At 44.2% G+C, this 25,819-nt stretch overlaps 1 protein-coding gene across 6 annotated transcripts in view; it reads right to left on the bottom strand.

The window, feature by feature from the left end:
• Positions 1-905: 905 nt before the first annotated feature.
• SLC4A8 (solute carrier family 4 member 8) overlaps positions 906-25,819 on the bottom strand; it is a 58,095-nt gene continuing 33,181 nt past the window's right edge. For 5 of the 6 annotated variants that reach the window (XM_044995314.1, XM_044995311.1, XM_044995313.1 and 2 more), the window contains 18 exons: positions 24,602-24,759; positions 24,094-24,181; positions 22,834-22,980; positions 21,627-21,718; positions 21,046-21,220; positions 19,407-19,540; positions 18,157-18,402; positions 17,762-17,867; positions 13,734-13,895; positions 11,845-11,958; positions 10,874-11,035; positions 9,442-9,693; positions 7,669-7,737; positions 7,000-7,173; positions 6,069-6,206; positions 4,006-4,106; positions 1,881-1,983; positions 907-1,368 (listed from right to left, as the gene is read on the bottom strand). In XM_044995314.1, coding sequence (XP_044851249.1) covers positions 1,896-1,983; positions 4,006-4,106; positions 6,069-6,206; positions 7,000-7,173; positions 7,669-7,737; positions 9,442-9,693; positions 10,874-11,035; positions 11,845-11,958; positions 13,734-13,895; positions 17,762-17,867; positions 18,157-18,402; positions 19,407-19,540; positions 21,046-21,220; positions 21,627-21,718; positions 22,834-22,980; positions 24,094-24,181; positions 24,602-24,759 — 2,406 coding nt within the window. In that variant the 3' untranslated portion in view covers positions 907-1,368; positions 1,881-1,895. Of the gene's footprint in view, positions 1,369-1,880; positions 1,984-4,005; positions 4,107-6,068; positions 6,207-6,999; positions 7,174-7,668; positions 7,738-9,441; positions 9,694-10,873; positions 11,036-11,844; positions 11,959-13,733; positions 13,896-17,761; positions 17,868-18,156; positions 18,403-19,406; positions 19,541-21,045; positions 21,221-21,626; positions 21,719-22,833; positions 22,981-24,093; positions 24,182-24,601; positions 24,760-25,819 lie in introns of all 6 variants that reach the window. The other variant, XM_044995312.1, reaches the window with a different exon arrangement.

Here is a 25,819-nt window from a genome sequence, read left to right as displayed (position 1 = left end):
AGAGGGTTTAATGGAGGATCCTGGTCTGGAGGGGGAAGGGGGGTATGTGGATACACAAAACTCCTAGCATGAGGGAGGTGGGGGTTGCAGGGACTCCCTAAAAGAGAGAGGGTTGGGAGGGGGTACTCGGGGAGCTTGTGGGGGAGGAATGAAGAGATGCAAGGACCCCGAGTGTGCGCACGGAGCTCGGCCGACAGAAGCAGCAATGCCTGCATGACCCTCCTGTCCAGACAGTCTGCAAGCTCTTTGGGGCAGGGAGAGTCTTTCAGCACAATGGAGCCCCGATCTTAGTCAGCGCCACTTAGGGGCTACCATAACACACAGGACTAATTTACATAATCAGCAGAGCTTTTAATTTTAAGCAAGTTCCATTAACTTTCACGGGACTTAGAATGATAGAATATCAGGGTTGGAAGGGACCTCAGGAGGTCATCTAGTCCAAACCCCTGCTCAAAGCAGGACCAACACCAACTCAATCAAGAATGTGCTTACGGCCCAGATTTTTAAAGGTATTTAGAGGCGTCGCTGTGCTCAGCTGTGCAATGCCAAACTGATTTAGGAGCTCAAGTATCATTGCCAAAAGGGATTTAGGCACTTAGAAACCTCAATCCCGCCGACCGTCCACTCTAAATTAGGCATTGCACGGCTGAGCACAGACGGCACGCTTTGCTGAGTCCAGGCCTTAGGCGCCAGAACGTGTGCAAAATTGCAAAAACTAGAATGAGCGTGCACTGAAAAACCAGTCTGCAGCTTTGGTCCAGATCTGCTGAAGATATTCCCATTACACTGGCCCGCCGTGGACTGTCCCTAGATGGACCTGTGACAACTATTAAAATACACACAAACTCACTGCAGAAACTTAACTGAGAACCCAACCAACCCAATAGCCAGCTAGGGAAGAACAGTATATGGACGGTGGCCCAGAAAGACCAGAAAAATTAATTTTGTACATTCAGAGTTTATATTTTTAAAGGAAAATCGGATGGAAAATCTATACCGCTCAATGGGTGTGTGGTAGCAATCTCTCTACCACGAAGAGAACAGAACACACGTGCGCACACAGAGAGAGAGAGGCTTAACAACACTGAACTGTCATCGATTGCAATGGCCACCTCAGCTTGCTGGTCTGAAGAGAATAAACGCCCACTGAAGCACACCAAAGATCATTGAAAATGTCTGAATGGCTTTAATGTGAATCCAGTTACTTGAATGAAAAAAGTACCAGAGGAGAGCGGTGGGTTTTTTTTTTCCCCTTTCTCTGTTTTTAAGAGTATTTTCTCCCCGTGTCTGTACATCTTGGCTCATCCCTGAGTCATCTTCACATTCTCCTCCCCCGCCGCCAAAGTCAAGGTCCCTAAATGGAAAAAACTAAGCATAGAGAGACAGCCTCATTGGCAAGAGAAGGTAACATCTGCTGTCAGATGCTGAATCATTCCTGCCCATAGGAAAACCACAGGGGCGGGGCGGGGGGATTTCTGCCAGGGGCGACTTGTGGGAGGGGCACAAAGGGTCAAGTGACCCTCGCCAGGGTGAAGTGCCCCCAGCAGCCAGCCTGGGCTGGGGCGGGGCAGAGATGGAAGGGAAGGAGTGGAGCCAGAACCTCTCCTGAGACACTGCTTGGTGCAGTGAAGCAGCTGCCTGGGATAGTGCCTGGCTGCCCCAGGTCGAGCGAGCTGGAGCCGCCCCCCCCTCCCCATAGGCTCAGAGTTGGCTCCTGTCCCCAGAAGCTGAGCCTGGGCAGATCAGGTCTCAGAGAGAACCCCCAAGCTAGCTCAGTGTCTGACACACACACACGCTCACACCCATCCAGCTGGCACGCACACAGACACGTGCAGAGGAGGACCGTGGCTCAGTTAACTCACATCATGCCATCCTTTTACCTCTTGTCCTGGGATTTAGAGATTTTCTGTATTCATGCTGAGAGCTTTCCATACAGTTGTCTTAGGCATTTCGTCTGAGATGTTTATCTCTGAAGGATCGTCCCTGCAACAAATATTATAGGTGTTGTTCGCCGTGATCGCTATCGGCTCTGGTCCAGCAAAGCACTTAAGCACGTGCTTATCTTTAAGCAGGTGAAGAGTCTGAAGTCAACAAGACTGCCCGTGTGGTTAAAGTGAAGTCCGGGCTTAATGCCTTGCTGGATCATTGACCTTAGCAACCAACCCACACAAGTGCTGAGCATCTACTGGGTGCACTGGGAGTTCTGAGCTCCTAAACCATTCGTGGTGATAAAAACACTTCTGCACATCATTCTAAATGGGCTGGTGTCAATATGCCAGAATTGCAGCCAGCCGTTTGTTGAGAAAGCTGCTGTGCAAAATGTGCAGTCGAGAAAGCTTCTGTGCAAAAATGTGCAATCCCCGCACACCGTTTGCTTACAGTTTCATTACCCACTTAGCTAACTTGGGAGTCTTCAACACAAAGGACAAATGGATTGCTTCTTCGAACTGCGTTTGTCTGGGAGCACCAGAACGAGGGCAGGTCTTGACAGTGTTTGAAACAGTCTCTTAAAACTAGCACGAAGGAATGTCGGTTATGCTCGGAAGAAGCCGAGTCTGGAGTTTTTAATCCCATATAATGAGTTTCCAATAAGATTAAAAGCAGCAGATCAGCATCCAAGTGGTGAAGTGACGGCAACATCCTTTCAAGCAGAGGACCAGGGTGCAGGCTGCACGTCTTGGCTGCTGATGCTGCTAGTGCTGTTCATAACACCTGGGCTGACAGAGCCCAGGGGAGTAGTAGGTAGGATCCACAATAACATTACCTAGCTCACGCCTCATGCTTTCCCTCTGCAGATCTCACAGCTCTTGACAAAAGGAGATAATCACCATTACCCCATTTCCCAGATGGGGAATGGAATCAGTTGACCCAAGGTCAACCAGCAGGCCAATGGCAGAGCCAGGCGTAGAATTCAGGGCTCCCGCATCCCAAGTTCAGTGCCCTAACCATGAGCAGCACTTCCTCACAAAATTTAAAGGTACCTTAGTTTTCACATCCACCACCAGGTCTTGGCTTCAATAGGTTTTCCCATGAGGAAGGGGTGAGAAACCTCACGTCACTTTCATTTCAGGACATGTCAGCCACTTGATTCTGCCTAACGGGGGTTTCCAACAAGGATCAATGGGAAGTCTGGCTATTAAGACTCATGAAAATCCCCTTTCACACCCTTACCATTCTCCTTATGAATAAAGCTGATTGGAAAATAGTCAGCAACAGAGTTTTCTGTCAGAAAATGCCATTTTGGGAAAACTGAACTGTTTCGCAAAATCGTATAGATTTTTAGGGGGGAAAAATGGGGGTTGGAAATGCTGAAAGTTCCCATTTTGACATTTTCAGAACACAAAGTTGCCATTTTCATTTCAAAATTACTTTTTGTTTTGAAATTGACTTTATTTTAAAAACATTTTTAAAAATAAAAAAGTGTCAAAATTGAAACAAAACATTTTGACTGATCCAACACTATTATTTTTAAAATTTCATTTCACAAGTTTGGCATTTCGTCCCAATGAGGGCTGAAAAAAAATGTGAAATCTTGACATTTTTCACAGGATGGAAAATCTGTTTTCCAACCAATTCTATTTTATTAACACATCTGCTCTCACGAGCAGTTGTGAGGGAGGGGAGTGGAATCAGTTCATGTTAGGAACATCACCACAGATGTCTGGAGATTTCTCTCTACATATCTGCCTGGAGAGCGCAAAGCTGTGTAACAGCCTTTGTATTTATTGGTATATAAAGGACATTTAAATATGTGGCATTAGAAGGAAGTCAACCTGTTGTTTTTTTTATTGTTTAGATTATAATGACTAAGGCTTGGATGTTCAAAGTGCCCAAATCTCATTGAAATTCAACTCCCTTAGCCTGCTGTGAAAATGCCAGCCTAGATCACTAATGCTGAGAAAAGCCTGGATTGATGGAAATACAGCACATCCATGAAGATACTAGTGGAGCAAAGAATGTGACAACTAAATATTCATGCTGGGGGATTTCCTTAGTGAGTTGTACCTGAAATTGTTATTTCGTCCTGGAACAGTCAAATATTTCGTGTTCCCCAATGGTAACTGCATGACATTTGCTTCAGCGGCTTCGATCATTTTCTGAGACTCCTGTTTTAAAAAAAAACAAAACAAGTTCTCTCTCTGTTGAGGAAGAAATTAAGGGCAGTCTCACTTGGTTAATTCTGCTGGCGAGGGTACAGATGAAGTAGAGCCGTGAGAGCAAAAGCTGTTGGATCTTCTGCTCCAAGTGCAAGTGGATTTTTTTTTGACCTTGCCTTCTCTGACATAAATAAATAGCAACATGTATATTTAAAAAAAACCCACCTAACCCAAACAAAACACTCCACGGAACACACAGGATGAGAGACTGAAGCACACATTGTTATGTAAAGCCTCCGCTCAATCTAGTAGAATGCGATTGTAAGATTTGTAACTTTTCAGTCATTGCTAGTATGGTCATTAAGTTCTGTAACCTTTTGCAAACTTTGTAACTTTAGTTATTGTTAGTATCGCCTTTTAAGTTTTGTAACTTTTGCAAGCGTTGTAACCTTTTCAGTTACCACTTGTATAAACCTCCAAGCTTTGCAATATTCCATCACGCAGTCAGAGAGAGTGTGAACAAGGGAGTGTGTGGGGGAGATAAGGGAGTGTGAACAAGGGAGTGTATGTGGGACTGGGCAGAGAGGAACTGCAAGGAGAATAGCGCCCAGAGACAGGAGTCAGCTCTGTCTGATGTAATCTGCCCTGAGAAGGCAATCATGGGGTGCTGTAAAGAGAAGAACAACTTGGTATGCCTGAAAGGAACGAGGGCTGGAAATGCCTCGGTGATGGACACAGAAGGGAAACTCAGCGTACGTGACAGGAGCTGCCCAGTTCCATAAAAGGAAGAAGGCACGCTCACAAGCCAGCTGCTTCTTGACCTGCTCGCCGGCCTGGATCCATGACCGCAGGTGGACACACCAGATCTACTATGCTTCGGCTTCTCGGCTTCCTCTGCTGTCTCCGGTAACTCTCCACCTGCGTGAGTGTGTGGGTGATGAGGGGATGAATGTGATGAATGTGTGCTTGCATGAATTAGCCCCATCCCTTTTCTGTTTGATCCAACAGCGGCATTTCATAAAAATATAAGTGTAACCCTGGGTTGGTTTCTAGGGAAACTGAGGTGACACACGTGACCAGACGTTAGCCACATCGCTTAATGCACGACTGGAAGGCACTGAGCTACGACAGTGATGTGTGTGGTACAAGAACCTGTCTAGTTTAGTACAGTAATACTCAGACTGAGACTCAGGAGCCATACGTGGCTCTTCAATGTGTCTCTTTGCAGCACATGATATTAAAACACTGCGTGATTTAACTATTATCCAATCTAAGCAGCAAAGAGTCCTGTGGCACCTTATAGACTAACAGATGTATTGGAGCATGAGCTTTCGTGGGTGAATCCCCACTTGGTCGGATGCATGTGTCTGTACTTGTGCAAGTTTCTTCATGAGGTTGATGGCATGCATCCGACGAAGTGGGTATTCACCCACGAAAGCTCATGCTCCAATACGTCTGTTAGTCTATAAGGTGCCACAGGACTCTTTGCTGCTTTTACAGATCCAGACTAACACGGCTCCCCCTCTGATACTATCCAATCTAAGTTATTCATGAATCAGGATCCTTTTGCTAGGTTATTAACCAATTGTACTTGGTCAATCATTTTGCTGATATATATGAATTCATACTACTGTGCTCTTCTGGGTAATGTTGATCATTAATTTGGTTCCTGAACCAGTGAGGTCTGGATATAACTGGTATAGTATATAGTATAGCATAGTTCTGGCCCACCTAGTGTGTTGTAGATCCTGCAATACATTTCAATTTCAATGCAACTGCATTTTCCAAAGGAAAAAATGGTTCCTTTGAAAATTACCAGCCCTGACCCTCCTGCTTCCAAATACATTACATTGCTCTTTATCTATGGTCCTCCAGCCACATTTCAGTCTATAAACAAAGGGTTATACTGGCAAGTGGAAGTGTTATGAGTTCATAGGTGCTGTCTGGCCCGGGACACTCCATGGATATTACCTCTTCTTCCTTGGCTTTATTTTTGGCATCATCCAGTTTTTTCTTCTTGCTTTCTGGCATGAGGTCATCGAGCCAGCTGAGCTCCCGCTTCGAGAAACAGAAATCCATGACTTGCCGGACAAAGACCAGAGCCAAGACCTACGTGGATACAAATGAACAGCTAATCAGTTCAAAGATGGCTCCGAGCCAATTTTCATATTAGAGTTCACCAGTGAAGTCGATTCGGGTATAAATGGGTGAAATGGACCAAGTTGATTATGGTTTCACTCAATTTTCAGATTCGGAACATCTTTTGTTTTCAGGTATGCATTAATCAACATTCTGCAAACACACTGGGCCCGATCCTCATGTACAGTGCTCAGGCGATGCACAGGGGCCTTGTCTTCATTAGGGAAAGGTGTGTTTTTAAAATGTGGTAAAATCCTAGTGTAGACAAGGCAAACTATCATTTTAGCTGGTTGAGTTCAACCCTGGACTCCTGCTCTGGGTTGTCCTCAATCAGCTAACCACAACTGCCTCGTTGATACGGGGATTTTGACCTGGTTAGTTCACACATGTTAAAAATACATCTTTTTTCCCAGTTTGGACATGGATGCAGAAGCAGGCCCAATACCTGTCCAGTTAACCTAGCAAGCATAACAAAAATGCTGCCCCAGCTCATTCCTAATGGCAGGCTTCAATGAGACCGCTCATGTGAGTAAGGGATATAGGCGAGGCCTTTAGGGATCTCTTCTCGTTTGCACCACACAAAAGAGCCTGAATAGGGAATTATATTGACACTCATTTTACTTTGGCATTGGAGGCCGTAGGGGAAATGAGACTAAGACCGACCCTTACTCGTTCTTGAACAAAACCGCCAATCACACCCTAAAGCAGATGACTGGTGTCTATTGATACAAACCATCCAGCTAGAAAAGAACAAGGGCTTTACCATCATGGGAAAGACGATGGCAGCAGGAGAAACTTTGATGGCCCAGAGTGAAACGAGGCACATCAGCTGGATCACGGTGAAGAGATGTACTTTTCGCAAGGGGACGTGCCGTAAGTAGATAAAGTCGGGCTGGTGTTTTGCTGGCATTCCAAACAGCTTCAGGCGATCGAAGAACTGAAAAGACCATGTACGGAAGAGGTGCTGATTACACAGGATTTCAAATGCTGGCCGAGATTTGCATTCAGTAGTTTAAGTTATTAACAGGAAGAGAAATGAAAGAGTCTCCTTTAAAATAACAAGCTAGTAGGCTGTTGAAAATTACCATATGCAAATCAGCATGAGTCTTTGTCCCCCCCCCCCCCCCCCCCCAGTGGCTAGATCACGTCTAGAGGTTTGTGATTCTACTACTGCCTATAAGCTCATGGGCCAGGTCCTTTAGTTCAAGGAGTAATAACACCACCATATAACTCTTATACAGCACTTTCCATCAGCAGATCTCAGAACACTTTACACATGGGGAAACCAAGGCACAGGGTGGGTAATGACTTGCCTCACATCATCCAGAAGGCCAGCGCCAGGAATAAAACCTGGGTCTTGGGAGTCCTAATTCAGTGCGCCATCCATTGCCACACTATCTAGCACACAGCCTTGCGTTACAAAATCACATACCTGAATTCCTCTGAGTGAAGAAACGCCCATGTAAAGGAACACCCCATAAAGCACCGGCATCGGGATAAACTGCAAAGAGAACGTAAGTATTAAAGATAAACCCATATACCGTAAACAATAGCCATCTATATAAGGCTCACCCATCGTTAAGGCTGACATTTCCCATGCTTCAGCTCTGTTTCGGAATGACTTTTGGGGGAAAGTTACATCAAAAACAGTTCGGTCATTTCCGAGAACGAGGTTAGAGGAAAGTAGGTTCTTTCGCCAATGTTCAAAAGTACTTATCTCAATGCTGCTGTACGCCGTGACATTAAAGAAAAGCCATCCCCATAGCTCACTGTGACTACATAGAAGGCTAGCATGCTTCATCTTAGCCCACAGGTGACATTTTGGGGTGAAAACTTGTAAGAAAGTCTGTGCAGCCACTATGGAACGGTTAGCCTTTACGAAAGCAGCACATGCTGGGAATCACAGTCAATTGTAACTGCAAGACCAGGAACTGGATGTGGTACTGGTCTGAATACTCTTGATTTCATCTAGTTTTAAAAACTAAAAAACGGATGAGCCTGGCTCTGGCTGGAAGAAAAAAGGAGTTTGTGGCACATGCTCATGTGCTCCAGGATGATGGCTTAGACTTGACCCGAGTCCAGACTCTGCCTCCATGTCTTCATTCAGTTTTAAATCAGTTCCATAGAGGGGAATCCACCCAGGCAGGCTTTCCCCTCCTCAGCACTCTGGGTCTTACGGCTTGCACACACATCCCCGTCATCGACACATGCACATGGGAGAGTTCCTGTGTGCAAAACCCACAGCCAGGCACATGAATCATAGAATATCATTGATTGCAAGGGACCTCAGGAGGTCATCTAGTCCAACCTCCTGCTCAAAGCAGGATCAATCCCCAGACAATTAAATTCACATGCACAAGTGGCATGGGCATGAAAAACACAGGCATAGAAATATACATGCACAAACAGAGGGCCCATTTGCACAACCTGGCTGTATGGGTCTGCCACTTTGTCCATTAACCTTCTTTAAGGGCATGTCTTCACTGCATAAAGCGATGTGTTCTTAATTCGGGTTAGCTCACTCAGGTTAAAATAGCAGCGAAGACACAGCAACTCGGCTTTTAACTCAGGTTAGTAGCTCAAGATAAAGTCTATGGGAAGACTGAGGTTGAACGCAAGCTACTAACATGAATTAACAGCTGAGTAGACATGTCTTCACTGCTGTTTTAACCAGGGTTAGCTAAATTAAGAACATACCTTTTTTTTTCCTTCAGTGAAGACATACTAAGATGGAAGCCAGTTCTGAGGAAGTGAGTAGGGTAAGCTGCCACCTCTTATGGTAATGCTCCTTGTAATATTTCTTATCACATTATCCCTGGAAATAGGAACCTGGGAGTTGCCAGACTGGATCAGACCTGAGGTCCATCTAATCGGTACCAGATGCACCAGAGGAAGTGCAAGAACCCAGCAATAGGCAAATGTGGGATAATCTGCCCTCCTCTGAAGTCTCACCTTAATAATTAATACATAGAGATTGGCTTAAACCCTGCAGCACAAGAATCTCTCTCTCTTTTTTCCCTTGAATTATCTGTTATAACTATAGATATTATTGTTATCCATATACATGTCCGATCCCTCTTTGAATCTTAAGTTCTTGGCCTCAGCAACATCATGTGGCAGTGAGTTCCACAGTCCAATCACAAATATAATATTTGTCCATATATTTATTGTCCCAATGAACTTTGGGTACTTTGTGTCCTGTTACCTTTAACACAGCAGTCATGAAGACGGAACAGCCCATAAGCACAAAGATCATGAGGCCAGTGACTCTTTGCTCTCGTATCCCAAGAAATTTTGGTTGTTCTCCAGGAGCTGAGCAGCCAGACTCTAGTTTAAGGCTGTTCACATGGGTGATGGATAGAACAGTTGCAGCGACAAACCAGGGCAGCCCCATCACGGAGCAAACACCAAGCATTATTGCTACCATCAGAAGGTCCAGGTGGTAGCCACATCCTTTCTGCAAGAGAACAGAATCCAGTGAGACAAGACATAAGCTTTACTCAAAGGGATGATCTTTGAAAACAGATTCATGGGTTGAAATCCTGGTTCATGTTAATGGCAGTTTTGCCACTGACTTCAATAGAGCCAGGATTTCACCCACAGATTTTAAGGCCGAAAGTTATGATTAGCTAGTCTAATCTCCTGCATAACATAGGCCATTTGCAGAATTTCACTCAGTTATTCCATGTCCTGAGGTTGAGCTGGAGCACAGATTTCAGAAACACAAACTAAACCTTGATGTACAATGCACAAGTTATGTTTTTTAATTAAATGCCATGTAACGATCTGAAAAGCACCAATATTAATACAAGAAATAAAGAAACTCTGAGTTATTTGTGCTCATAAGAATTCTTTCAGACACAGAGAATTTATCCAGAAAAGTTCCAGCAGGAAGATTTTATGCTTTAATAAAGCAACTTGGAAAACTAACATCTTTCAAGTCTATAATATTCAAGTCTCCAGTCATGTAGAAATTAACTTTTAAGTAGAGTTTGGTGGGAAAACATTTTAATTCTTGTTCTTGCAAAAAAATTGATAAAAATGAAAAACACTCAAGTTTGTTGACATTTTTCTTGAAAAACTGTCAAAAAATCTCTTAAAAACCAATTAAAAATTAGGCTTTTTTAATATGAAAACCTGGAATTTAACAGCAAAACCAGATTTTTTGTAGAAATTTCCATTTAATCAGAAATCTATTTTTCCATCAGAAAAATTTCGACCGGTTTTATTTTTAAGCAACTAAGAGGAAGCTATAGTATGAGTTGCTTTGTGGTGTGTCAAACTAATTAATTCCCCTGTCACCGATGGTAATACAAACCTCTCCTTGATATTTTGGTTTTAGGCTAATTTATTTGTTAGGAAGATTATTGGCCGAATTCTCTGTTGCTCTGCTCCATGTGTAGTCATTTAGGGCCTAATTCAGGAAAGCATCTTTATTTAGGACAGCAATTAAGCAATTGCTTAAAGTTAAGCATGTGCTTAAGTCAGAGCCTTGCAAAGTGAGTGCAAAGCTGATGTAAACTGCTACCATTCCGATGTGGAAGCATGTCACGCTCACTTGCCACGGGGGGTAAATGACACCAGGTTCAGAGTAATGGAGAATCAGGTCTCTTCATCCACTCCTAAAACACTCTTACCTTGAGTTTATGCTCCTTTCTGTTTATGATAACAGCAGTGATTTGCTGGTCCATGAATATCAAGATGGTGCAGAGGAGAGCTGGGATGAGAGCTGCTAACACCGTCCACCAGGGATTGGGTCCTATCGGGCTAATAATCCACCCACGGTCATCTCTTGTTGGCTACAGCAAAATACACACACACAGAGCATAATAAAAGCCATTTATTGAAGCAATTGTACCACCCATTCTCAGTCATCTTTCTATCTGTGTACTTATCCAGCTCCCATCTCCACAATACCCAAGGGCCTCACAGTCTTGAATGTATTTTCATCACAACACCCTTGCAAGTTAGGGCAGTGCTATTGGCCTCATTTTACAGATGAGGAACATGTTACTAAAGAGAATATTTTCTAAAGCTTTTAAAGGACTTAGGAGCCTGTGTCCCATTTTTTTTAAAGTAATTTATGCAAAGTAATTTACCCCGTTGATTAAGGCTCCTAAGGCCGAGATCCTTGAAGATATGCCTTACTCTCATTGATTTCAATGGGAGTGAAGTGCCTAAATATCTTTAAGGATCTAGGCCTAAGCACCTAAATCACTTCTAAAAACAGAACAACCCCCAAGCCACTCGGGTGCTTTTGAAAATTCCACCCTGAGAGTTGAAGAGGCTTTCCAAGGTCACCCAGGGATTCCGCGACAAAATCAGGAGAGTTCACAGCGCCTGAGTCCCACTCCTCCCTGTTCCAACCACTAGATCCCACAGCTAGGAATTGTATCCAGGAGTCCTGTCTCTCAGTTGCCCTTGGTTTAAGCACTCATTCATATTCCCCATCCAGAAATGGGAATGGAACCCAGGAGTCCTGACTACTAGTCTGTCATCCTCCATCCACTAAACCATACTGCCTTTCACAACATGCAGCTCATTTCAAAATGTCATTACAAATGTGGATTGTTCCGTGAACCCAAATCTGTTACATCCACTTGATTACCTTGAAGACACTGGGAACTTGTAGCTTTGGTGATGGGACTCCAATTAAGAAATCAAAAGTCACCATAGTGACGATAGTTAAGAAAACAGCAAAGTCACTTATCATGGCTCGTACCTGGTATGAGAAATTAAAGAAGCATTTGGCATTAGTAAGGCTGCAAGTTTGGCACGGAGGTCACGTGACTTTCTGGGACCTCCGTGACTTCTGCAGCGGCCGGTTTGGCTGGCCCAGGGCCAGCCGCACTGGCTGCTGCTGGGGTAGTCTCGGACCACACGCCCCCCAGCAGCAGCAGCAGGAGTTTGGGTGCATGTGGGAGCGGGCTAAGGGTTGGGGTTCGGGAGGGGGTGAGGGCTCTGTGCGGCATTTACCTTGGGGGGCTCCCCAGAAGCGGCGACATGTCCCTCCCTCAGCTCCTACCTCCACATGCAGCCTCTGCCCACAGGCACCGCCCTCGCAGCTCCCATTAGCTGTGGTTCCTCGCCAATGGGAGCTGCGGAGCCGGCGCTAGGGGCAGTGTGCGGAGCTAGGAACTGAGGGAAGGACATGTTACCACTTCTGGGGAGCCGCGAGGAGCAGGGTGGGAAGCCTGCCAGCCCTGCCAACCCCCCACCCAGTTCCAACAGGGGTTCCGGGGTGCACACTGTCACCCACCCCCCCAGCACCATTGGGGTCCCAGGCTGCTATCCCCTGAGTACTTGTGGTGCCCCCCAGACCACCCCCCCAAGCACCCGCAGTGTCCCCTGGCCACCCTCCCAAGCACCCACGGTACCCCCGGGCTGCCCCCCCATGAGCACCCACAGCACCCCTGAGCCTCCCCCCCATTAAGATTTAGTCAGGGATAGACAGTACAAGTCATGGACAGGTCACGGGCTGTGAATTTTCGTTTACTGCCCGTGACCCATTCATGACTTTTACTTAAAATACCCGTGATTAAAATGTAGCATTAGGCATTAGTAAACTGTCAAAACAAAGCAATAGACAGTACAGTCAAAGGCAAATGATCTTCCAATTAAAATTCTTTCCCTTTTTATTGTTAAACATGTTAATTTTTAGCAAACAACCTGATTCAAACATACTTTTTAATACAAGATTCTACCATTCAGAATTGTTTTTAAATCCCTGGATTCTTCCCTTTAGGAACATATCAATACCCACAGTCAGTTCCAATAGTTCTGTTACTTTATCCATATTACTGCATTCTCAATTTAGCAATATTGGTGTCAGTCCGAATTGTTCAGGTGCCTTGGAGTGAATGCAATGGGGTTTGTGGGCACTGGATAGATTTCACTGGACAAGGATCATTCTAAATATATCACATATATACCCTGATGTGCCGGAATCATGCCACGACATCTGCTTCAATACATGGAGAATTTGGTGAGATTTCCAATACCGCTGTTTGAAAAATGTTTTGGGGTTTTGTTTTTGTTTTTGCCCCCAGGGAAAATGTTGGTTGTCAGACAAAATATTTCAGGCAAAACCCAAAATATTTCAATTGGGAAATGCTGCCATGATGCTTCATGGGAGATGTAGTTCAGGTGCCTCAAGCTCTCATTCTCCTCTATAGGCTGGGCTCCCAGCTCAAACTACATCTCCCAAGATGCACTGATCTTCCCTCTTGTAAGGGGAGGCAGTGTATCATGGGAGTCCTGGGCCATAGTGCATGATGGGTGATGTAGTCTACCTGGGAAACTCAGACCATAGTGGAGGATGGGAACATGAGAGCAATGAACTATAGTTCTCATAAGGGACCATGGCAAAATTTATGACCAGTCCTAATTTCCTCTCAGCCTTGGAATTTATAGCAATATACACTAATGAGAGCTACCATGAAATACTGGTCTTTCAGGAGAGAGAGGGTTGGCAGTTAGCCACCATCTTCTACTTACTTTTGTTGGGAAATAGTGGCTGGTTTTAAACATCTTCAGTGCGCCGGACATGATGAAGGTGGTGAAGAAAAGAATGCAAGACCAGAAGAGGACATCTGGCGTGTAGGGGCCATGGTGCCCACAGGCGGGTCCAGTAAATTCTCCATGCATTTTCCGACATTCCTGGAGAAACAGGTAATCAAGACACCACCATAAACACACATGATACCCGTGATACACCACAAATGTGATGGTACATCTCAATAAAGTAGCTCTATAAAGATCTTAGTATCTGCATAGTCTGAAAACAGCATTCAGAGCTAAATCCTGCTATTCTTACATAGGCCAAACTCTCACTGACTACGATGCGCCTTTGGCTGACAGCATGTGGCTTTAATAGGTAGCAACGTGTAGGAATGATCAGAAGGGCTGTAATGATTCATGGATATTAACACCCTCTTGTTACAAGTGTTGGTTGCTAACTTTTTTCATTCATAGATTTGAAGGCATGAAGGGACAGTTAGATCATCTGGTAAGACCTCTGATCCTCTAACTCTGAACTTGACAGGAGTAAACTATTAGTTACTTAAAGTCTCCATCCTGCAAACACTTAACAGATGAGAGTCGTCACTTGGGGTCATGTTTTCAAAAGTGTTCATCACTCTACAGTTCCTGTCATGACACGTAGGACCAGATTTTCAAAACAGCTCAGCACACAATCTGCTGACTAGAGCTGGTCAGAAAATAGATTTTCTGTTTTGTGAAACATTTTTGAATGTTGAAAAAAAAAATCGTTCCAAATCATGACAAAAAATGAGATTCTTAAAAAAAATTTTGTGAGGGTCATTCAAAACATTCAATAAATTCGAAATGTTTTGTTTCAATTTTGAGCACTTTTAAAATGTATTTTTATTTTTTATACAAAATAAAATATGTTTCACAATGAAAAATAAATTTGAAACAAATAAAAAACAACCCTTTTGTTCCAAATATATCAAAATGGGACATTTCAATGTGTTAAATGTTTTTTTCTTTTTTTCTTTTTTTTCCAAAGTGAAATTTTACTGCAAATATAATTTCACAGAAAATTTAAGTTGCATCAAAGTGGAATTTTCAGACAGAAAAGTGTTTGGACAAAATTTTTCGGACCAGCTGTAGTGTTCACCTCTTTTGACAATCTCTTCCTAATCATTGGCATGCTTATGCCTTGTCACTTATTAACCTTGGGTAACCAAGACCTCATCTAGCATGACACTTACCTGAATCGTTGCACTAATGACATAATTTGTGCAAACATTGTAAGACGAGCTGTTTACTAATGGAAAAACAGTAATGGAAATGTAATGGAAAAACAGCTGAAGCCATTACAGTGCCCTGCCAAAGTGCACGTGATCTTAACAGAGTGGAAACGACACCGGCTTTATTTAAAAACTACCCCTTAAAAAAAATTTACTAATGCTTTACACATCACAAATGTCTAGCAGAATACGGGCTATATTGTGGTCACCCAGTAGGGTTCGCTCGAGTCCTGAAAGGGCAGGGAGTGCTCATGCACGAAGCTGCTGCAATCTGTCACCTAGTGCTTCAAGGAAATTGGGAGTCGGCAAAAAGAAACAACGTTGCTCCAGGTCCCACAGGAAGCTAGCTAGGAATCATCCCCTGCTAGCAGCAGCAGGCTACCGAGCCAACATTAGAGAAAGTGCAGGCTGTACAGCTACAGAACAGGTGTAGTCCCTGCTGCTCCGGAGCATGGGGCAGTGTTGCCAACTCTTATGATTTGATTGCAAGTCTTGTGATTATTTTTGCTCACGGTTTTTAAGCCTAGCTCATGATTTCAGAGGACTGGACTCACGACTGCTCACCATTTGGGGTTGGCTGTACGGGCACTATTCCTCCTGATGCATTATGCCTGCCCAGGGCAGTCATACTTTTCAGATTCGCTTGCTCAGGCAGGGCTTCTCCCGCCTCCTCTCCCAGCTCTGACCTGGCTCACAGAGTCAAATCCTCATAGGCGCAGGCTTAGACATTACCAGTAAAATGCATTTAAACTGGCAGCTACCAATGGAGATGCCTGTTCGCTGCACAGTGGCCGTCGAACAAGCATGGGGTAAGTTAGGGTGCATTAAGGAGGGAACAGGCAGCAGGTTTAGAGCAAACAAAAGGAAGTATTACTTTACACAATGCACAGTCAACCTGTGGAACTCGCTGCCAGGGGATGTTGTGAAGGCCAAAAGTGTAACGAGGCTCAAAACAGAATTAGATAATTAGATAAATTCATGAAGGATAGGTCCATCAGTGGCTATTAGCCAAGATGGTCAGGATGCAATCCCTAGCCTTTGACTGCCAGAAGCTGGGACAGAACAACAGGGACAGATCACTTGATGACTGCCTGTTCTGTTCATTCCCTCTGGGGCACCTGACATTGGCCACTTTCGGAAACCAGAATACAGGGCTAGAAGGACCATTGGTCTCACCCAGCATGGCCGTTCTTATGAATAGAGAACAAAACCCAACGTTGCACTGAACTGTAAATCAACGGCACATCCTCAGCTTAAACTGCGAGTGCTGCTTTCATCTAGCGAGACCTCACAGAAAAAGGAAGAGTTCAGGGAAGGCAGGAGAGGGATGGAAAGGAGGGTTAAATCAATGATAATGGTGGGAGGAGAAGTAAGTTCTCATGGAAAAACCCACAGGAAGCGATCGGGAGATTTTGGGAAAAGACCTCTATGTTCCACACGGGGTCCCCGATTCCATTAAGGGACTTAAGCACACACCTAGCTTTAAGCAGTTCCCCAACTCACATGCTTAAAGTTAGGCACATCCTTAAGCACATTACTGAATCCGAGTTCCAGGCTTGGCGTAATTAGGCCCCAAATCAGGAAAGCACCTGCGCACGTTCTTAACTTTAAGCAGGTGCTTATGTCACGCTGACGTCAATCAGACATAAGTGTGGACTTATAGAGACGAGCACAGGATGGCTTTCCTGAACAGAGATGCTTTCCTAAACCAGAGGCATAGGCAGGCTGCATTTACCACTTGGGGCTTTGCAGATGATCCCCCTCCCGCAGCCAAGAGAATGCTGGTCCCGAGCATTTAAACTAGGGCTGGTCAGGAAATTTCTGACAAAATGTTTTTCCATCAGAAAATGCCAACTCAACAAAACTGTAATTTTTTTGGTAGGAAGGGGTTAGTTCTGGCAACATTTTCAGAGAACCTGGGTGGGAAGTCTGGGGAGTGACCCCTGAATAGCCAGTGGCCTGGGGCACTCAGCTGAGTGATAGACAAAGCAAGGACTTGAACCTGTGTCTCCCACATGCTAATTAAGCAGCCTACCCACCAGGCTAGAGTCAGTCTCCCTCTGCCCCACTATTTTGTAGAGAAATGTTTTATTTATACAAAGTGCAGCTGCCCCAACAGAGATTCTGACTATATACTCCAGCTATTATGACACTCACCTGGAGACCCAGGTTCAAGTCTCTCCTCCATATAAGGTAGAACAGGTCTCCCAGAGGCCAGGTGAGTGCTCTAACCACCAAGCTATCCGGGGCAAGCCTTAGCCTCTCTCTCTCCTCTTGTATTCACAGGAAACGGTGAAAAGGTTTCCGTTTCATTGCACATCGCAGTGAAAACAAATGCTGAAACTTTGACATTTTTTGCCAAACAGAATTCCTGTTTCCCGTCCGGCTCTACTCTTAAACTCACAAGAATCTGAACTGCGTTATTTCTATTGCAGCAGTTCTAGTCCAGTTTGAGGCCTGGGATGACTTAGAGGCCTTAAGTAACAATTAGCAGCACGAAAAGGCCGAGCTAACATTAGCGGGAGTGTGACATGATGGTTATTTTGACCATGATGCCCTTTCGCTCCATTTTGATCTGTATAAGGTGACCAGACTGCAAGTGTGAAAAATCAGGACAGAGGGTGAGGGGTAATAGGCACCTTTAGAAGACAAAGCCCCAAATATCAGGATTGTCCCTATAAAATCTGGACATCTGGTCACCCTAGATCTGTAATATACCACAGATAAGAGCCCGGGGGCCCGTGCACTTACGCTAACAGTGAGGTTCGCCCACTCAATCGCAGAAGGGACAATCTTCCTGTCACTCCAGAACTGCAGGGTTTGATTGCTGGGATTGTCAGGAGCGGCACACTTACAGCTAAGAGCAAAAGAAAACACATTAGGGTTAAAGTATCAGAAGAGGGGAACTGTTATCAAAAAGGCTGAAAAACACTGTGCTAGATCACCTTCCTCTAAGCACGTGTTTAAACCGATTCTTATTCAGCAAGGTGCTGCAATCCTGCTGACGTCAAAGGGAATTAAACGTGCTTAAGTGCTTTGCTAAACAAGGAGGGGCTTAGGCGCATACTTTGCTGAATCAGCATCTTACTGTCCTGTTTGACAATAGTAGCTTTAGAAAAGGAAAAAAACAAACAAGATGAACTCACTAGTAGAAGGTCAGGTGGTCGAGCTGGCTGTGCATGTGGACGGGGTAGGTCGCCCCTAGCTTAATCAGTTTCTCTAGAGCTTCGTAGATGAAAATGATACAGATCAGAGAAGCAAATGCTTCTTCAGTAAAGCGAGTGATGTAGCGTACGAGGGAGCTGGAGTCTGTTGCCACAAGGACGATGCACAGGAAAGCGGTCCACAGTCCAATGCTGGTTCTCAGGGAAAGGTAGGAGAGTGAGTAGTCTCTGCAAAAAGGAGCCGGGGACAAGCGCCAAAGGTCAGAATAAGCCAACAGGTGCACAGTGAATGGCACAGGAAATTGGGAAGGATTTTATTCAGTCATTAAGACTCTTATGAGGACCAATTATATGCATCACTGCTCTCCAGGCGAACTACCACCAATCAAGGGTGTAGACCAGGCAGAGAAGAGCTCAAATCTATTATTATTATTATTATTATTATTAGCCTAGCAGCAGCCCAATTAAGCCAGGCACGGTACACATCTATATTAAAATTTCAGTCCTTGCCCTTAAGAGCTCACAGTCTTCAAACACACACATGCATAACATTAAGAATGTATAATCCTTAAATTCAGTGGGACTAGTTGCTATGGCTGGTAGGAAATTTTCCATCCAAAAAAAATTTTTTTTCCATTGATAGAAAAACTGGATTCCCAACAAATTATTTTTTTGATGAAAGTGTCTCCTTTCTGCAGAAAAACTAAATGCTTGGAAACCAAAATATTTCAGGAAAAAATGAAATATTTCTCTTTTTCAGTTTTCAAATTTCTACCCCAAAATCAATATTCTCTACAGGGGGGCTGGGTGCGGGGGAACCACTTTTCCATCAGCTCTATTAGTTATATGCTTAAAGTTATGCACGTGCATAAGTGTTTCCAGGATCCAGACCTAAAAGACAGGACATAAGAAGTGGAGGAGACAAGCATTTGGGGATGGGGGCTAGGAACTTGAGAATGTGCGTAACTTTAAGCATACGAGCGACACATTCATGGCTCATGAAAGTCAGTGTATTGTTCACCGTTCCGGTTTTTATTAAATCTACTCAAACTATTCCAGTCTTACACCATCACTCACGAAAGCAGCAATGTTTTATTTGCAAGGAGGAAATAAAACTGTATCTTACATTTGCTTTTTTTTTTTTTTAAATACACATTTTCCCTGTTGTTCTTTTAATCTGCCACCTGGCCATATGCATCAATTCTGTACATTCAAAGAGCACACAGCCTTACTTGCAGAACTTGAACAAAATCTTTTCAAACACCAACACCGGTCCAGTGCTTCCTAGGATAGTGAGGGGTTGTCCAGCGAACAGAGAGTACACAACTCCAGTCATCGAGGCACCAAATAAGGATTCTATTGCACTCTGAAGTTAAAAACAAACAAGCAGGCAACAGATAAATATTCCTCCATCTTTAAGTTTTGTACCTATTGGGTCTGAATCTCATTTACACTTAATCCACTTTACACTGTTCTGTCAGTGCATAAGGGTGGGCGTAAACTATATTCACACCATTTTAAGCTGAGTATATGCTGCCAGAGCGCTGTATAGGACCTTAATGGAGAATTCATGTGATTATTTTCAAAAGACACTAACATCTGGCTAGATTTTTAATGTGAATCTGGCACCTAAACCCCTTAGTTGGTTTGAAACTCCCAATTTGCATCTCTTTGCTTGCAATTTATATGACCAAACAGCAATAAGCATATGGGTGTAGTACTAAGGGACTTTAGTCGGTGACCAAGGAGTTCCTTCCCAGTCCTATATTCCTTTTGATGAAACTAAATATGCTGCCTCAGTTTTCCCATCTGTACAATGGAGATAATGATAATGCCCTCTTTTGTAAAGCGCTTTGAGAGCTACTGATGAAAAGAGCCAGATAAGAGTATTGTTTATGGATTGCAATGTATTGGATTTAGTGAATAAAATCTGCAAATGCCTCTTCCTTCCTTAAGATTTTATACTATTTTGGGGGTTCTGGACTCCAGCCCACGACTGCAAAATGCTGCCATATAAAAGAACACCTGCACAGGGCTGAATGAAAGTGGCGTGGGCTCATGGCACACTCTGGCCAACCTTTACATAAATACACAACCTGCGGGGGTGTGGGGAGATAGTAACACTGGCAAAGACAAGATGAGGAGTTGTCTGACGCAGCGCAATGGGAAATCAAATTACTAGAGACTTTGGACTCGTGCTCACAGCGGCTAGCCCCTGCTGCCCCTCCTATTGCAACAGCTACACTCAATTTTTAGCACACTAGCCCAAATGGCGCTAGCACGGATATACCGCCTCCAGCTAGAATCTACACCTCCAGCTCCAAATAAGTGTAGATGTACCCTGAGAGTTTTACACAGACACCCATCACCTTCCATCTATGCCTCCCGTCCTACCTATGGCAGGATCTTAATTTTAAATAGCAATCACTCCACCAGGTGAGTGTTATTCCCCTATCCAAACTGAGCGGGCTGCCCCCTGGAATAGCAGCTTTGAAAATGTAACATTGAAAGCTACGCTTTGTTAGCACGCCCGAAGCATAAGCAGCACACGCCATGGAAGTCCATGGGGCAGAGGCTTTGCGGATGTCAATTAATATAGTTGCACAAAATCAGTCAGTGTTGCCAACTCTCATGAGTTTATCACGAGCCTCGTGATATTTGGTGGGGTTTCTTAAAGCCCCAGCTCCCGGAGTCAAGTGATTACACCAGAATCAGAGCCCCCTAAAGGCTCAACTAGCAGAAGTCAAATCAATAGAACTCAAAACGTATTAGCAGCAGTGAAATTCAATGCCTATCGCTCTTGGTGTTCTCTGATGTAGCTTGTTCTCCTGGGAATCATACCTTATGCATTAGAAAAAAAAATACTCTTACTATTTGTCCATCGGTTGCTTCTCCAAGCAGCCCCCCAAAGGTAATCACGGGGGACATGCAGGCACAGTATAGGAAGAGGAAAGACGCCAAACACTGCAAGCTCAGAGCGTCCCTGAAGTCACTCCAGAACCAAGGAGCTTTTCGTTTCACATCCATGATCAAACCACCAAAGAGCCTGCCAAAAAGAAAAGAAAATGATATTTTTCCCCCCCTGTTGGAGACAACAATGGCAGATTTTCTTTTTTAAACAAGAGACAAGCAATGGTGTCTTGTAAATTCTCTGTGTTGCAAGTCACCCTACACCTTGCTCTGACACTATTCATAATGAAATGATGCCTCGCTCCAATGCTTTCCATCAGATCTTAAAGTGCTTTACACAGGAGGTAAGTGTAAATAATAAAATTATTATTATTTATTTGTGTTATCTTAGCATGTCAGAGCCCCTGTCGCGCAAGGTGCTGTAAAAACACAACAAAAAGACAGGTGACAGCCAACCAAAAACAAAAAAAATCCATTACTCGCAAAGCTCTAGGGTGAACTTTAAGGAGAGGCAGATGAATGTTAAATCTGGTCGCACTAACCTTCCCGTTCGTTCAAGTTCGGGTCCACTGTGCTGTTCTGGCTCAGTATGGCAAGCAGTGCCATTAGGGACACCTGGCATCTTCCTCTTGTCCTGTTAAAACAGAAACACAAGAGCGAGATCTTCGTGGTGTTCGCCTCTAGATCCCAGGTATCTGACTGCAAGACACTCTTCCGTGCTTAGTAGAATTAAACAGCCCCAAACTCCCGCTGCACAGATCAACCCCTACCTGCCTTTGAAGGTTGTACTAACAGATACACTTTGCACCAGGCACAAAAGATGAACACACACAGTTTATTTTTGACTGGATGGACACAGCTGGATCCAGAGCTGAGGGTCTCTCACACAGAACAGTGTTCCACCAGCCCCTCTCTTTGAAATCCAGCCTGGCCATCTCTGCTATCTAAGCACTTATATGGCCAACATTACTGTAGTATCCACATGTCTCACAGTCTTTAATGTATTTATCCTCACAACCCCTGTGTGAGCTAGTGAAGTGCTCTGATTAGGGCTTGACTTCCACAGCCTCCGTGACTTCTGCAGCAGCCAGTGTGGCTGACCCCAGGGCTGCCCAAGCAGCTGGCCCCGGGGACCACCAGAGCAACCACCCGAGCAGCGGTCCCAGGGGCGGCCAAAGCAGCCACAGCTTGATGGCTCCCGGCAGTGGTCCCAGGGCGGCCGGAGCAGCGGCTGGTCCTGGGACTTTATCCCTCTGGTGGCAGCCAGAGCAGCTGCTGGTCCCCCGGGGGGCTCCCCTCACGGTGGTGGCCAGAGCAGCCGCTGGCTACCCCTGGCAGTGGGCCCCCAGGGGCTCCCCCGTGCAGCTGGTGCTGTCTGCTCCTTCCTGGCAGCGACCCCCCCCCCCCCCACAAGATTCAATGAAGGATATTTATGGTATAAGTCATGGACAGGTCACAGGCCGTGATTTTTTGTTTCTCGTCCATGACTTTTACTAAAAATACGTAGCCTTAGCTATGATACCCATTTTAGAGATGGGAAAACTGAGCCAGAGAGAGGGGAAGTGACTTGCCCCAAGAGTGGGTGACAGTTGCCGAGCCATGAATAAAACCCAGGTCTCAAGTTCCATCCTGTGCTCTGTCCAGTATGACACACTGCTTCACAGGGGTCTCGTGTACAGTTCCTGCTCATACCTCCCCGTCAGCCATTCTAGTCTCTCTCTCATTCTGGAAGTGAAAAATGTTACCTACCTGGGAAGGGACATTTTTCGGTGGTTCAATTCTAATCGATGGATCCCATTCTCCAGGAGGCAATACCGTCACCTGATCCAGGAACTCATCAATACCAGCTACAAGGTCACCACGGTCTTTGGCTTTATAAGCAACGTCATGGAAAATCTGCAAATAAGAGAGTAAGGTTTAGGCATGTTTAGCATAGGAAGGGGAAACCCAGGCACAGAAAGATGGTGTGGCCTGCCCTTTGGAGGGTTAGACTAGATGACCCTTGCAGTCCCTTCTAACCCTATGATTCCATGTTGCACAGCAGGTCAGAGACCGAGCAGGGAACTAAAAACAGTTCTCCTGAATCCCAGTCGAGTGCTTTATCCACTAGATTGCACTGCCTCGCTTGAGTAATAACAAAAAGATAATAATAATGGGCCAGATTGTCAAGTGCTAGTTGACTAGAGCTGGTCAGAGAATGAGGTTTATTCCCAGAGAAAATTTCAAGAGCTCAGTGAAAAATTAAAAAAAAAAAAATTGATTCTGAAATGCCACTGATTTGCCTCATGGGAATTATAGTGTGGTTACCTCATGCTCCCATTGTCCTGTAAAAGCCAGGTTCTCTGGTCAGACTACATCTCCCATGATGCACCATGGCCTCCCCCTTGAACAGTCACTGTCCATGGTGCATCATGGGAGATGTAGTCTGCCTGGGGAACCCAGCACATTAGAGGAGAATGGGAGCCTGAGGTGCTTGAACTACAAGTCCCATGAGGCATTGGGGTGGCCTTTCAGAGTCAAAATATTTCAGAATTTGGCTGTTAAATTTCAGCTTTTAACTAAAATATTTCAACTTTCAGGCATTCAGTTTTTCAACGAAATCTCAGAATTTTCCACAGAACACGCTTTTTGCAAAACATTTTGTTTCGCTGAAATTAAACTCAACCTTCCGTCAAAAAACAGTTTTGATGGAAAAATTTTCAGACAGCCTATGTGTCACCCACAGTCAGGGCCATTACGCAGAGTTGTTGAAAAGCCAGATGCTTATTTTGATGCCTAAACGGGAGCTGAGCTACTTTGCAAATGTGGATTTTGGCTGCTGTGGAGAAGACAACAAACTTCCCTAGTGTTACACACCCATCCTGATCTCATTCCTCATCTTATCAGTCTGGAAACAGACAGTACATGCCCTTAAGTCCTGGTCTGGAAGAGAGAACGATTTAGAAAAGGGCAGAAAACAAAGAAATGCAAAGGAGAAGAGCTGAAATTGTCACTTGTGCCATACCGTACCTCATCTGTCATGAGGGTGGCCATTGACCGGCCAATCTCATGGTACTGATGTGCTTTCCCTTCTGGTCCCAACAAGATAAATAAGAACCTGGCCACAGAAAACAGAGAAAAAAAATGCCTTTATTAAATGGTAGTAAAGAGCAAAAAGAAACCGCCTGAAGTTTCCAAAGGGATCCTCACAGTAAATCAGCTTCAACGGGAGTTAGCACACAATGCTCATGGACTTGCAATGGGAGTTAGGCACATTAATGCCTCTGAAAAGCTCTCCCTTTAAGTGTATTGCTTCTGTAAATACGTCACTTCACCCACTGGGTGGAGTTCATTCAGAACCCATACCTGTGCACTGAGCTGATAAAAGGCATAAGAGAAAAGCTGGCCTGAGTTTACTGGGACTTTCCATAGAATGTTTTTAATCTGATTTGAACATATATACATAATTTAATTTAATTTTTAAAACATTTAAAAAAAATTTTTTTTTAAAAGATAAAGTGTTTTTTAACACCCTTACCTTGTTGGGATCGGGACTTCCGTCATGCCTGAGAGAAGGACGGCTGGTGTCAGACGCACGAACGCCACCACGGGACGAAGGAGGAAATCCAACTCTCCCACTAGAACATTGGACGCTTCTGCTCCGGTAGGAATTTTCTTCATGAAATGAAGCTCCGCCTAGTTATGAAGAAATAATTTGCAGACAATTAGGAGTCACGCCTCCAGATCCACAACTGCACCTTCAAGGCCTGCTCTCTACATAAGTGTTATAGTGGTTTAATTATTCTGGTTGGAGGGGTGATTTTCTACTGAAATCCTTAAATCGATACAACCGTAGCATGGATGCAGTTGTACTGTCATAAAGGTGTCTTAGGACTTGATTACATGGGAAAGTTTTTTTCTGTATAATCTAAGGAGAAGAGATGAGCTAATATTTGATATTATGTTCAGGGTGAGGAGGGGAGGCAAACCAAAAAAATATGAAACAAAATTCAGTTCAGTTCCAATCAAAAACTGAACTTTTTTATATTTTTTAATGAAATGTAGAAAATAACAGAAGAAAAAAATTCGTTTCGGTCAAAGAAAACATCTTGGTTGATCTGAAACTAATTGTTTCATTTCATTTTGGGTCAACCAAAAATGTTTTGTTCAACCCACAATGAAATGTCTTTGGGGTACTTTTGTTTTGGGACATTTTGGGGTATTTTGACTTTTTAAAAAAAAAAATTTTTTTTGTTTCTGTTGAAACTATTTGCCAAATTCAACCCAAATTTGTGAAGAGCGTCACCACCTGGAAAAATGTATTTTTTGGGCAAATTTACTATTTTTCAAAAAAACTTCAGCCGGCTCTAACCAGTGAATTTAAATCTATATAGTTATTCCAGTATAACCTCCCATGCGGAATAAGCATCACACATCAATGGTTGATCTCAGTGGACAAATGGTTAAGGCAATATGGCCCAACCCAAGGGCCAAACCAAGGTGTAAGAACTCATGAACAGATTTTCAAGTTCTCAGCACCCACAATTAGGATCTGACTTTCAAAAAAAGCTCAGCTCCCATTTAGGCACCTAAATAAGGACGTCTGTCAAAGCACTCAGCACTAGGCCTGTGCAAATAATCGATTTTTTGGTTTGCTGGCCAAACTAGAAAAAAATCTGGGGCAAATAATTGTTTCGGGTCACATGAAATATTTTGTTCAACCCGAAAGAAACTCTTTTTTTTCATTTTTTGGGGG

The sequence above is a fragment of the Mauremys mutica genome, chromosome 20 (assembly GCF_020497125.1).
Source record: "Mauremys mutica isolate MM-2020 ecotype Southern chromosome 20, ASM2049712v1, whole genome shotgun sequence".
Taxonomy (NCBI): Eukaryota; Metazoa; Chordata; order Testudines; family Geoemydidae; genus Mauremys; species Mauremys mutica.
This window is presented reverse-complemented; position numbering and strand designations above follow the sequence as displayed.